Source organism: Aulonocara stuartgranti (assembly GCF_965226115.1).
Source record: "Aulonocara stuartgranti genome assembly, chromosome: 10".
In the NCBI taxonomy this organism is placed as follows: domain Eukaryota; kingdom Metazoa; phylum Chordata; class Actinopteri; order Cichliformes; family Cichlidae; genus Aulonocara; species Aulonocara stuartgranti.
The window spans coordinates 15,323,086-15,336,979 of NC_138946.1; the positions used below are offsets into that span (position 1 = coordinate 15,323,086).

The 13,894-nt window shown below is 38.6% G+C and overlaps 1 protein-coding gene across 2 annotated transcripts; it reads right to left on the reverse strand.

The window, feature by feature from the left end:
• Window positions 1–817: 817 nt before the first annotated feature.
• Window positions 818–12,498, reverse strand: aldh3a2b (aldehyde dehydrogenase 3 family, member A2b). 2 transcript variants are annotated; one of them, XM_082549469.1, is made up of 11 exons: window positions 12,361–12,498; window positions 10,879–11,040; window positions 10,158–10,389; window positions 7,593–7,678; window positions 6,990–7,198; window positions 5,500–5,617; window positions 5,139–5,280; window positions 4,710–4,876; window positions 4,508–4,607; window positions 4,135–4,373; window positions 818–1,645 (listed from the first exon to the last, which is right to left on the reverse strand). In XM_082549469.1, the coding sequence occupies exons 2-11, from the start codon at window positions 11,038–11,040 to the stop codon at window positions 1,631–1,633; spliced, it is 1,470 nt and encodes a 489-aa protein (XP_082405595.1). In that variant the 5' UTR covers window positions 12,361–12,498; the 3' UTR covers window positions 818–1,630. The 2 variants fall into 2 exon arrangements, with proteins under 2 accessions (XP_082405595.1, XP_082405594.1); XM_082549468.1 differs by having other exon boundaries at window positions 10,879–11,074.
• Between the last annotated feature and the right edge of the window lie 1,396 nt (window positions 12,499–13,894).

A 13,894-nucleotide genomic window follows, 5' to 3' on the forward strand; every position in this document is an offset into this window, starting at 1 on the left:
AACAGGAGGGGGGGTCTTGGTGCAAACGTTCCTAATTTTAAGTTGTGTAAAACGAGAGAGGAAGACACCTGGTGGCAAAATGTACAAAATGATTTCAGCTGTTCCTTGTTTTTTATTTTTGACTTGATACAGCAGAAAAACCAGGAGGAACAAGAAAGTATTTTAACTCACCGGACAAAATGTCATTATTTACATCTGATTTCCATTTTCTATAATACATTAGTGCACATAATAAAGTGGATGTGTTTATTTGAAAAAACTTTAAAATTAAGCCTGGAGCTTTTGCTTTGCTATTTTATTTTATTTAAAATTGGCAGCATTTTTCCTAAATTGCGTGCTTGTCTTCCATCTTCCACATAGTAGAGTGTACTTAATAAAGTGTTAGTGTTAGTGTCTATGGTATGGAAGTTAGCAGTGCAGCATCATTAACATCAGAAGAGGTTTCCAGTTTTCTGTGTCAGAACAAGCTTTTGTGCACCAGCGAAGGTTGGGTGTGGTTTCTGGTCCCAAAGATCACGAGAACTGAACTCTGAATTTTCTGAATCTTTTAAATGTTACCATTCATGGAGATTTTATCACTGCAGATGATAAAATCCAAAGTCATTGAAATTTGACTTTAAGCAACACTCTTCATAAGTTCTTGACCCACTTATGTAAAAATGTTTTTCATGACCTTTAACAGTTAATTTAACAACGTATGAGACTGAACTGTGAATCTATTTCTAACTCACAGAGGAGAGCTGATGAATATCAACTCTGTATTATGCAACATACGCTTGTAAAATACAGAATAAAAATAACTTAAATTTCAAACTGATACATGTAGCAATTTATTTAGTTGAATATTAAAATAGAAATGCATATATATTTCTTTAATTGTTGTTTATAAATTTAAATGGTGCGATATAGGCAAATATTTAGAAACAACTACACTTGGTCACTTAAATGTTTTACATTTGGTCATAAAAAAAATCATTAAAAACTTCCTTCACATGAACCTGCGTGATTCGGATGAGCTGAAAACAAACACTGAAATCTCACTGGACAGATTGTCTTCATGCCTGCCAAACACAGCCTGAAACTACTCTGGGCTGAAATCAAGTGCATTCGGGCTGATTGTCAGATTAATGGCGGATCCATTACTGAAACAACAAGCTAAAAATACCCTGTAGGTAGCTCCTACATAATAATAATAATAATGATGAAAAAAATCATTTTTCATTATTAACATGAACTTCATCTTATGGCCCTTCATGTAAACATGTTTTGTTTTTTAAATGCAAGGTAGAATAAATGGACAACATACTTTGAATCATGCAATACCTCTACACTTACACTATTACTTCATTAAAAAAAAACAACTAAATCATTCATATTTTTAAAAAAAAAGTATTAAAAATGTGGTGATGAATTAATGGAACGTAGTGATTCTTGCATAGATGAGAATAAATAATTATCTTCATTAAAATAAACGGCTCTCAGTGAGCTCCATGAAACTTCACTGAAATGTGAAATGGAAAACGGCAATCCTGAAACAACACAACATTGCTATCTTGTTCATGCATAAACAAATGAATCCTCCTTGTTCCTCTTCTGCGGCCCAGACGATAAAGGAAACAGCAGAACGGCTTCAGAGGAGGTACTTCTGTAAAACCAAAGACACAAACAGAAGACTCAGCTGGAGGTTTTTCTAAACATTTGCTCTGCATTCATAATGCTTTTAAAATGACTGATGGGTGTCTCAGAGGTAAGCTGTGACGCAGCTGTAAGCAAGTGTTTTAACAATATTTCTATTTGAAATAGTGCTTCTATTTCTATTTGAATCCTTTGTTGTTACTCAGTAGGAAGGTTGGGTAAAAACTAGTCTGCAGACTGTAGAGGGCAAAAGGTACGGTGGCCCTGAGAGGCCAAACGGACTGCAACTTAAGAAAACACTAGCAATAAGAAAAACGCTGCAAAAGCACACAAAACACAATGAAGGAAAAACAGAAACAGAAATAGGAAAAAACAGATTTTCTAAAGCACAAGGGAAGTGTTTCTGGGGAGACAATAACCCAACGGACCAGTTGCAGGAACCCAAAACATGGTAGGCGTGTTTTATCATGATTCATATAATACTCATGACGGATTTTTAGGCCAATAGTTAGGCTAACACACTTACCTCTCATCTTTTCTTTCCTCACAAAACTGATAGATCCTCCACTTATTTTAAGTGTCTCCCAGCGCAATTCTTAGCATAATTTGGTTCCTGCAACTGGTCCGTCGGGTTATTGTCTCCCCACAAACACTTCCTTTGTGCTTGTGGAAATTAGTTTTTTCCTATTTGTGTTTTGTTTGCTCCTATTTCCGTTGTTGTTTTTCTTATTTCCGTTGTCGTTTTTCCTATTTCCGTTGTGTTTTGTGTGCTTTTGCAGCGTTTTTCTTATTGCTGGTGTTTTCTTAAGTTGCAGTCCATTTGGCCTCTCAGGGCCACCGTAAAAAGGAGTATACAGAGCAGAACAGAAAAATGCCACAGTGCAAAAAAAGTAAATGTCACACATTTAAAATTTATATATGTGAATACTGAATAAAAAAAATACAGAAATACTGTGAAGTATTTGCATTGTGAACCAAAAAAAGAAGAAGAAGAAGAAAGAAAAACATTCTGCATCTTTGTTGCCATTTGACCCTTTCCACATCCAGATCTGTGTGTGTGCCAGGCTGTATCTGCCACATTCACTGGATAGCATTGTTTACTGAACCAAAGAGCCCCGGGTTGTTTACTTACAACTGTGTAGCTGTTAATGAGTGAGTTGGGAATGTTTTTTTTTTCAGATACAAGAAAGTTTTGTCATTGTTGCGTTGTTCTGTTTATTGGCATGTGTAGTTTTGGATAATTCAACTCTGTTTTCATGTGCGTCGTGGATTCGCTGCCTGTATATGGACAGCTTGCCAATCGATCGCAGACGACCATTTATCATCAAATCTGCCTCAGAATCACTGATTAATCTTTGAACTTTTGGAGGAAAAAAAGGCTGAACCGCCACCACTTCCACAGGACCGAGCACTAAACAGCTCAAAACCTGAATAAATTAAATCTGCTTGAAAGCACTGAAACAAAACTGGGCATGCCTATAGTATGACAAGCCAGCTGGTGGTTATGTAACCCTTAACCCTAAATCTGTCTTCACCCAGAAGGAGCTTTTCATTAGGCCTTTGAATGTAGATGGAAAGACCAAAGTTGAGCTTAAAAAAATACTTGTGGACGGGGGACTTGGTGGCACTTGGATGGTTCAGCTCCCATTGTGCAGCATGACTGGAAATGCTTTATATTTCTATACTGTAGCATGTTTAGAAAAGTGATTTACAATAAGAAACAAAAATAAAAGATACAAATTCACGCATTTACATTAATTACATAAAATTACAAAAAGCATGATGTCTTTAGCTAAGAGTTAAAGACAGAGGTAGGTGACGCATTTGTGAAGTCACTTGGATGATCATTCCAGCGTCTTGGTGCAAGCAAATTAGCTTTGACTCTGCGATGGTCTGGACTCTAGAGTGATTAGGAAGTAGACCTTAACCCTGTAAGGCTGAAAAATCTGATGTATGCAATCAGACACATGGAGTGCTACTGCGAGACAAATATTACAAATTAAAACTCATATATGGAAATTAATGTTTGCTTTTTTTTTAATTGTCAGAAGGTTCAATAAACACTTTTTTTCCAAAAACTTTTTTTGAAACTGTGAAAAAAAAAAAACAGTTTCAAAAAAATTACAATCGTCCGGCAGTCATTGCATAGTTCAGGATTTACAGGGTTAATGATGTTGAGAGAGAGTATGGATACAGCATAAGTCTCTACCGCAAACGCAGGTGCAAGGCCATTTAAAGCTTTAAATACAATAGCGCACTTCATGCTGGATTCTGTGATGCGCAGAGAGCAGGTGCAAGTCTGCCAACACTGGAGTAATGCGATCGCTCTTTTTTGTCCCACTCAGTAATGCACATGTGCACTGTGTGACACTCAAAGGATGTGTTCAACTACAGAAAGGTTTAGGTTTCTCTGCTCCTCTTAGAACATTGCAGCTAGCTGGGAAGCTCGTCCACTGATACTGCCCGTGTCAGTTATTCCTTTCTTTCTTTTCAACTCACCTGAATCACAACAGCAGCCACCATAACCAGAGCAGCTAGGAGCGCCATCCGTCCCACCCAGCCCACATCTACGGTATTGAGGATGAAGAAGCGCGCCCAGCCCAGTTTCTTCAATGTGTGCGGCGGGTAGCGCATGTCGTTCACCCCCTCCATTTTCAGCTTTTTGACCAGACAACCACGCAGGTGGCTCAGTCGGTCAAAGCTGAACTTGCCGTGGTAGCAGCCTATTCCACTGTTTCCTGCACATGGAACATACACAGATGTTGGCATTAGGTTTGACCACTTTTAATCAACACAATAAACCAGTAATACAGACAGTAAAGTCACTAAGGGGTTAAAAAAAAGGCTCCATTTGCACAGTTTCTCTACTTACCCACTCCTCCAAATGGCAACGCGCTGACAGAATAGTGCACGAGGCAGTCGTTGGCCAGGAATCCTCCACTCGAAGTCTCATCTCTCATTCTCTCTATCACCTTTACAGAGAAGAGAAAACAAAAAACCCTGACAATAAGTCTCGACCTAAACACTGGTTTCCACGTGTTAACTGCTTTGCTGTGTTGGCTGCTGGTAGATACCTTGTTATCTGGTGAGAACACATAGAGAGCCAGAGGTTTCTCTCCCTTATTGATCAGCTTGATGGCTTCGTCCAGGCTGCTGACTGGTAAGATAGGAAGTAGAGGTCCAAAAATCTCCTCCTGCATTACCTTTGCCTCTGGCTTCACGTCCCGTAGAACTGTTGGAGCTAAGCACATCACAGAAACACTGCATGACTTTGTCTTGTTCCTGAAGGTTCTCCTTTCAGATATTCTGGTTTATCTGTCTGAGTTTCAGTTTGATTATTTTAGTTTAAAAGCTATCAACATTTGTCTTCATTGTAACTTCTATTGTTATTTTCCCCTTATCCTCCTGCTATTGAGTATTGACTCTGTATATGGTCCCTGAAGGTGCATCTGTCAAGGCCTGAGAAAATAAACACAATATTTTAAAAATGAATTAATTGTTACCTATGTAGCAGTCTGACTCATCATTTTCCCCGCCTACAGCGATGTTGCTGTCTTCTAACATGGCCATGACCCTCTTGAAATGGCGCTGGTTGATGATGCGACCATAGTCCGGGCACGTCTTTGGGTTGTCTGTGTAGAACTCCTACAGAAATTATTTTAAAAACCAGTAAATTAATGGACAAACACATTAAATTACCCCCCCCCCCCCCCCTCTGGTGCACTGTGTTGCTACCTTGATAATGAATCTTTTAGGCATAAACATTTCTTTGAGGTTTGTATTGAAATAAAGGCTAAAGACTATATTTTTTCCTTAGTTTTAAAATTCTCAACTCAAAGTTATGTTTTTTTCAATCTTCAGTACCTTAATACACTTCTTGACCTCTTCAATGACCCGGTTCTGGATGCTGGGCTCACAAAGGATGTAGTCTGGGGCGATGCAGGTCTGACCACAGTTACTGTACTTCCCCCACGTGACACGCCTACAGAGCAGAGGAAGTGTTACCGGTGACTGGATTTATGTCATATACAGTTGTGGTCTGAAGTTAAACATACACTCATCATGAGCATGAATATCAAGACAATTTGAGAATTCAATTTCTTTGAATTCTTTGTCCTTCAGGGTGGAATGATGTGCCATCACGTTATCAGGGTGTTAAAGAAAACCCCAAGGCTCAGGCCTGCCATGAACTGGAAGCGTTATAACACCAGCGTCCACAGTCGAGCCAGTTTTACATTGACTCGGACTGAGAGTGTGTCGATCAAGAAAGAAGGCCCCGCTCTAAAATCGATGCCTTCAAAGTTTTATGGTCGGACGAGACAAAGATTGAAGCCGTTTTGTCACAATGACAAGTGGTAAGTTTGGAGGAATAAAGGTGAGGCTTTCAAACCTAAGAAAACTGTAACAACTGTCAAGCATGGTTGTGGTAGCATCATGTTCTGGAGCTGTGGTACCAGTGCATTGCACAAAGTGGATGAAATAATGAAGGACTATCTCATATTCTTCAACTTTACATTAAATCAACTGCTTTTATTTGGTGTTCCACCTGGACAATGATCCCAAACACACATCGACCCTGTTGCAAATTTGTGGATTACGCTTAAAACCCATGTGTTGGCAAGGAAACCAAGTTATCTGATTTAACTCTACCAATTCTGCTACAAAAGGTGGTCAAATGCCAGAAACTTACTTATGACCACCAGAAGTGTATCTTAGCAAGGTGCGACTTGCTTGGACACTGAATATTACTGATGGTGTGTAAGTATACTTTTGACCTTATGTGGATTAGAGAAAATTAAAAATCATTCAAATCATTAAAAGCCCCAAATTACTATGACATTCATGTCCACGACTAGTGTATATAAACATCTGACCACAGCTGCATATGCTTTGACAGCACTCGCTGGATGGACCAACACTCAGAACAAAGGTGGATGCTCATATTAAATATGGCCTAAAGCTGCAAGTATTCTAAAGCCCATGCTTTAGATTCCTCTTAACATCAGAGAGAGTAAATATATTTATTATGCTCATTTAGGGTACACAGTTCTGAATTTGAGCACAACAGCTCCTCCCACCTGCTGTTTGTTTATGAGGTGTAGCCAACCACAAAAAAGCTGACTTTAAGGCAGGGTGGTTGAAAGAAGAGAAGCTTAAACTGATAACGACAGATGATGAACCAACGGCCACAAGGCTAAAATAAAAGCTGTCTTAAACTGTGATCATGCAAAGCTACCCAGCATATTCAGACACCCTTAATGGAAATATTAAGATTCTGAGTGACTGTATGTAAGAAAGAAAAAAGAAATTAAAATTGTAACATGAAGACAAATAACACTGAGCACTGCTTTCACCTGCAGGCTATGCTTATGTCACAGTTCTTGTCGATGTAGCAGGGGCTCTTCCCGCCAAGCTCCAGGGTGACTGGTGTCAGGTGTTTGGCGGCAGCTTCCATGATCACTTTTCCCACCGTGCTGTTGCCGGTGTAGAAGATATGATCAAATTTCTGGCGTAGCAGCTCCTGGGTCTCCGGCACTCCTCCAGTTACAACAGGGTAAAGCTCCTGACACACAAAAGAAAACATACACGGAGGTATCACAAAAGCTCCGGAAACAACACGTCTCTGTAATTTAAACAACTTGAGATGCAAGGCAGTTTTCTTCTTTAGATCATTTGCAGAATAAATAGAGATGAATAAATAAATAAAACTGATTATAAAAAGCAAATACAGCACAAGTCAAAAGCTTTTCTCTGCTTGACTTCCCCCATCGTGTGTATAGTAAACACAGTTTCCTTGACATCTTGTGTTTTCATGGGAAACATTTCACAGTTTGTTTTTATATGACACAGGATAAAACTATAAGTGTAAGCACAGATGCAGTTTGTAAAGAATAAGCAGCTTATAACAGAGCCTTGTTTGGCTGGACATAGGCTGCTGTCATGTGACCTGTCCTTACTTTGTCAATGTAAATCGGCAGAAGGTCCTCCATGACTTTGGAAGTGTGCACACAGACCTCGGAGGGCTTCACCACAGCTGCATTACCTGCACAGGTAGAAGAGAATAGCAGCTCAATATTGTCTTTATCTAACAATTATTTTCAATCATTTTCTTTGATGATGTTTGTCCATTTTTTCCTGACACATTTAATATGAAATGTACTAATGTTGTTATTGCTTTGTGATCTAAAAACACAGCCTGTGGATGGATAGCTATTCAGCAGAATGCAGATCATGGCTTAAAGTCCAAAAAAATATCCAGTTCTCTTTGTGTGCAGGCATTTGGCATCATTATCTTACATTTATTGATCATTATCTCCACTAAGACAGCTGAGATCACACGCCTACCCCCAGACATTCACCTTTGTCTGTGCTGGCAGCCTCAGCTACACCTTTGTGCTTTTTTATTGGTGATCAACAGAGTTCTTATAATTTCGTTTTTATTTTCATTTCACTTTTTGTTTTTAATTCTGTTTAGTTTCAGTTAGTTTCTATAGTACTGCTGCTTGTTCCACTTTAATATTTACTGCTTGAAAACATTTTCAGTAGTTTCACTTTAGTTTTTATTGGTTTCAGTGTCAGTTTTAGTCTTTTATTGTGTGGAGGACACACGACAGAGGCAAGATTATGGACAATTAGAACAGGCATTCCCAAAAATACAACTTTTTTAAAGCTATTGACTCTCACTCTTTTAAACATCCATGTCTCAAATTAACATGTCCATCAAAACCTCCACAGCTAAGTTATGATAGCAAATTTTAACAGATAACAATGTCTAAAGCTAAGGATATTAACTTATTATCTATATTTTTATTTTACTTTAATTCATTTTTCACATTAGCCACAATTGTTTTGGTTGTTTTTAACCTTTCTCCAAGTCTACTTTTTATTTTTATTTTTAGTTAACTACAATAACCTTGAGGATCACTGACACGTGAAATGCAAATCTAATTGATTCAGTTGAACAAGTATCATTATATATATCAGAGTTTTTACATGATGGTATATATCATGAATTATCAGCCTATTACATATAGTACATACGTTGTTCATGGGTCTCTGTTTTACTGAGATTAATTGAATTATTTTTACTCCCTGGAAATAAATGACACTTATATCCTGCTTTTCTACTCTTTTCTAGCACTCAAAGCACTTTTATACAACTAGCCTCATTCACCCATTCAAACACACACATTCAGGCTGTGGCTGCCCAGACAGAAAATGCTAACTTACTATTTTAACCTGAAATTGTGACTGTAAATATTAACCAATCACAATGAAAAAATATTACGCACATCAGTGTGCATTATATTTTAAATGCATAATTCTTCAACAGTTTTGTTGAACTGACAGTTGCCTTTGGCCTGAAAATAATCAGAAGAAAAGACTTCTGACCCACTGGGCTGATACGAGCTTCTGTGTAATATCTGATATTGCCGGTGCAAAGAGCAAAGTCCATGTTGTGCCAGCAATCACAGAATATTAAATGGTGGCACAAAGTGCTGCACAACTGCACTGACGAGTGCTACACTTTTTCAGTATTTGACACTAAACTAGATTTATCCAAATGAAATACAAATGAGCCGCCCACTTGCAAGCACTGATATGCAAAGCTATCACTGGACAACCACAAATACTGCAGTGTCATGCTGTGTAGTCACAAGAAACCTCTTCATGACATCGTGATTAAAGCTGAGTCGCACAGTTTGACCACTCAGGCTGAGCTTTATGAAGATAATGTATGAGAAAGTGCACACACATCACCCCAGAATAGGAAAAAAACATGATCCCAGCATCTGATGAGTAAATACCAACGTACAAGGACACACACAATGAATCTTTTGCCGTTCCTAAAACTTCTGCTCTCATTATTGCAGTATAGAGTTCACAGAGTGGCCTTTGACCTACTTATCACAAGCTGAAAGAGAACACTTGGCAGTGGCTGGATAGAAAGGGGAACTTGAGCGGTTGTGATCACGGGACAAAAGAAAAGAACTGGCCTGAAAAACAGACGAATAGAAAAGAACTGAATACACGCCTTGATTTCCAAATCTTAGGCAGAAATGTTGTGGTCTTTGCTGTCTGTTGCTAACGTATCCAAAGACATTTACATAGGTTCTGATTTTACTCTGAACTGAAAAAATGCTACAATATCAGAGTTAATAAGGCTGTGTGCTTAAAGGGCCAGGCACTACAAACTGTGAGTAAATTGTATATTTTAAATTGAGAATTTGGTGACATATAAGTTTACTCCAGTACTTAATTATATAGGTAACTTTGTTTTCAGTTATTATTTAATATGCACACAATAATAATTATTATTATATATAAATGCTAATGCTTTATATAATTTGACTTTTATGCTATTTTATGCAATTCTGCACTTGAGTAAGTGGCCACAAGGACACAAATTGCCTGTGGTATTCTTATCATAAAAGATGTTACAGATGTAAGCGCTACTCAGGCACATTACATCACACTCTGCCCTTTCATCCACCCCAAACACTCTCAGCATGGTACAGTACCGGCAGCAATGGCTCCAATGAGCGGCCGGATGGTCACAGCCCAGGGGTAGTTCCAGGCCCCGATGACCAGCACCACCCCCAGCGGCTCTGGATGGATGTAGACGGTGTCAGACATGGTCAGCAGGTTCTTCTTCACATGCCGAGGGGCTGCCCACTCCTTCAGATTCTTAATGAAGAGGCTGATCTCACCCTCCAGACCCAGAGTCTCATAAAACTGTGCCCCAACCTCGGTCTGAGGAAGAAGAAGATGAACGTAGGATCTCCTTATGGTGGATACTCTTCAGCTTCTGTATGCTTCCATGAAAGGAAACTATTTTGGCTATTTTTGATTCATGAACATTTCATAGGTTTTATGATCTGACCACTTTAAAACTTCTATTTATATTTCTTAACAAGGCAGTCCTATACATATATATTTATTTATAGCAATCAGATTTCCAGAGGAAAGAAGGGATCCCATCCAGCTCTTTCTATGTCAGACTGTTTGTGTGCCAGCACAAGTATGCACAACTACCAAGACATTAATGACACAGACAAAAAAATTCAGGATTTAATTGGGTCCAGATGACTTTGTTTAGAATTACGAAATGTGCCTTGGCCTTGGCAGTGGATGTGCTTTCCGGGAGCTTTTGTGCTTACCTAAGAAATAAAATGGGAAACATCGGAAGCCAGTCTGTAAAAACACAGACAGGAGTCTATGTGTTTTGTACTCACTACTCACCTTATTGAGGTCTTTCTTAATGGCAGCTGCAATCTCTTTCTGTCTCTCGCTGAATAACCGCTGCAGATTCTTGAGCTGGTTGATTCGGTACTCTACAGATTTGGACCTGCCTGTTTCAAAGGCTTTCCTGGCACGAGCCACCGCTTGCTGCTCCCGGGACATCTTTTGAGACCAAATGAAAAAGATTTCCTCAAAGCTGCAGAAAGCAGAAATCAAGAAAAGGTGGATAACTTTAAAAATACACAACTCTCCTACTGCAGCTCTCTTCTCACCGGTCCAAGCACGAGCAAGTGCATCAAACACTTTAAAAAAATCTGTTATAACCATAACTATCCTAGTTTTATTGATCTCTCATCTATAAAGTAAGAACTGTTAAATTATATAATGTAATTTGAGGTTTTGGTGGTAGTTTAGTAACTTAAGCTATAAAGGTTAGGATAGTTTAGTATTTTCTGTTATATTTAATTGTGATTGTTAAGGCCCGGGAGCCAAAATCAGCCTGCTTAAGACTCCAGTCCAGCCCACTGAACATCTTTGGAAAATTTAGGAACGTTTCAAATGTAATTTCAAATATTTTACAGTTTGTGTTACTGATACACTGATATAGACCTGCCCCACAGCCACTCATACTGCAAAGTAGTTAAGTAATATATAAACAGTTAAATGACAGAAAAGGTTTTTTCACTATCTACTATAGATATTTTTTATTTATTTACATTTACAGTAAAACAAACAAATGAATGAATGAATAAATAAATAAATAAAGTAAGACATTTTCAGTGTAATAACAAAAACCTTTTACTTAATTACAGGACAGTGTGGGCAATGAGCAGAAGTTTTGCTGTAATTTGTTTCTTATAGTTGTGCTGAGAGATTTCGTTCATTGACTACAGCAGCACTGCTTTTTCTTTTATTGAGACAAACCCACTATATTATAAAAATCACAGAAGTGATAAAATACATCATCGTTTTGCATATTAGCAATTAAGTATTATATAAGTACGTTTTTCTGTTGTTGTGTTGGCTCTCTGTACTTTTAATTATATGCATACGTTATTATATGCTCCTGATAACTTGGATCAAGCGGAATATTTGTCCATTATCGCTTTTTAGGGAGGGAGCCTGATGCTTTCTATGCTTGTATGCTGTGATAATGACAGCAAAGGGAAACCATCACAAACACCAGGCTACAGCGGCTGGCTCACACTTAAAGGTACAGTAATTAGAAACTACACATACAACATCCGGTATCCTGTTTCACGTTAAATGCTTCACGGCTGACGTTGGTTATTCTGCACAAACTTTATTGGATACATTATCGTCTTAATGTGTCCGTCTGGCTGATTAAATTTCGTGTTTTTATTGTTAGTCTTATTTGTTTTTTTGTCTCTTCACAAATCGCTCCCGCGGGTCGCTCTCTGTCTGTTAGGTCAGGAACTTAAAACGCGAAAACACCTGTGATCTGGTTTTGTTCAGTCCTACCTTTATAATATCAGGGGCGGTTAAATTCTGGAGATCCTGAAGCGTCTCGATGGTGAGATAACCTGCTGCGGAGGAGCCGGACGGGTCACACTGGCGGAGAAACAGAGCTCTCCTTCCCCGTTAGATCCCACCCCCCCGCTGGGGGGAGGGCCCCACACTCCCTCCGCTGGGCTTAGCTTTCAGCCTCAGCGTGTTGCTGGTCCACACCTACAGTTCATAGTCCACACCGAAATATGTCAACATGGACGTGGTTATTTGTCATAAAAAAGACTTCAAAACGTTAAATCTGACTTGTTATGTTAGTTGATATGCTATTTCTGTATTTTGTCTGCAAATTTAACAAGTGGAACTAAGTAAAGGTGCATGTAGTGCACCGCTGGACCTGCAGTCGACTTTCAAACTGAGCCAGGAGCACACAATGCCATAATAAGCAAAAATAAATGAAAAACTAAAATAAACAAATAAACAGATAAAATTACAAATTTCCCTTATGCACACGAAACAAATCCCCTTCTCTCTGTATTTATATAGAAATATCTTAATGGACTTTTTCCACTGTGGAAAATAACGGTTTTCTACTTTTAATAAAATATTAATGTTTCAGAGATTTAGAAATTCTGTAAATAAGATGGTTTGGAAATATTACCTTTGGGAGTCATTTATGACAAATAACCAAGTCCTTATTTTTGCACAGGTTCAACAAGGTGCTGGAAACATCCCTCAGACATTTTGGTCCATGTTGACATGTCAGATTCTCACACTAGTTGCAGATTTTTCGTCTGCATGTCCACAATGAGAATCCTTCCCACCACATCCGATATGTGCTCTATTTGACATCTGAGGACTGTGGAGGACATTTGAGTACAGGGAACTTATATTAAGTTGTGATCAAGACAGTCATTTGAGATGATGTTTGTATCATGCTGTGTTATCCTGCTAGAAGCAGGTCAAAAGGGGATGGAAAACAGCAACAGTACTCTGGGAGACTCTGGTGTTTAAATGAGCCCCAGTGTGCTCACTCATACAAGGGAGGATGGATCCATGCCTTCATGTTGTTTGGCAGCACATTTTGAACTTAAGAACTAATGCTCTTCTGCATACCCTGCTGGTCAGGTGGCTGAGTGAGTGTGAGTGTGCACTAGGATGCAGAATAAAATGTGTGAGCGAGACATGTTGAATAAAGAGCTTTGTGTGCTCAGGTAGAAAAATCACTAAATAAGAGTAATTCCATTTACCATGTTTTGGTTGTAACATGAGGTTATTTTAAGTTACCTTTACGTTATTATCAGTTTGAAGCAGTCTGACCATACTCCTCTGACATCTGACATCAATAAAGCATTTTCTCCACTCACTGGATATTTTCTCTTTTTCAGATCATTCTCTATAAATCCTAGAGATGGTTGTGCACCTAATAAAGTGGCCAGTAATTGCCTACTGCAGTTAGGATATCATTTTTTAGCTTCCGACTTGGCATATTGACGATTTAAAATTATGTACTGGTAACATCTAACAAATTATGCTATTGTTAGTAACA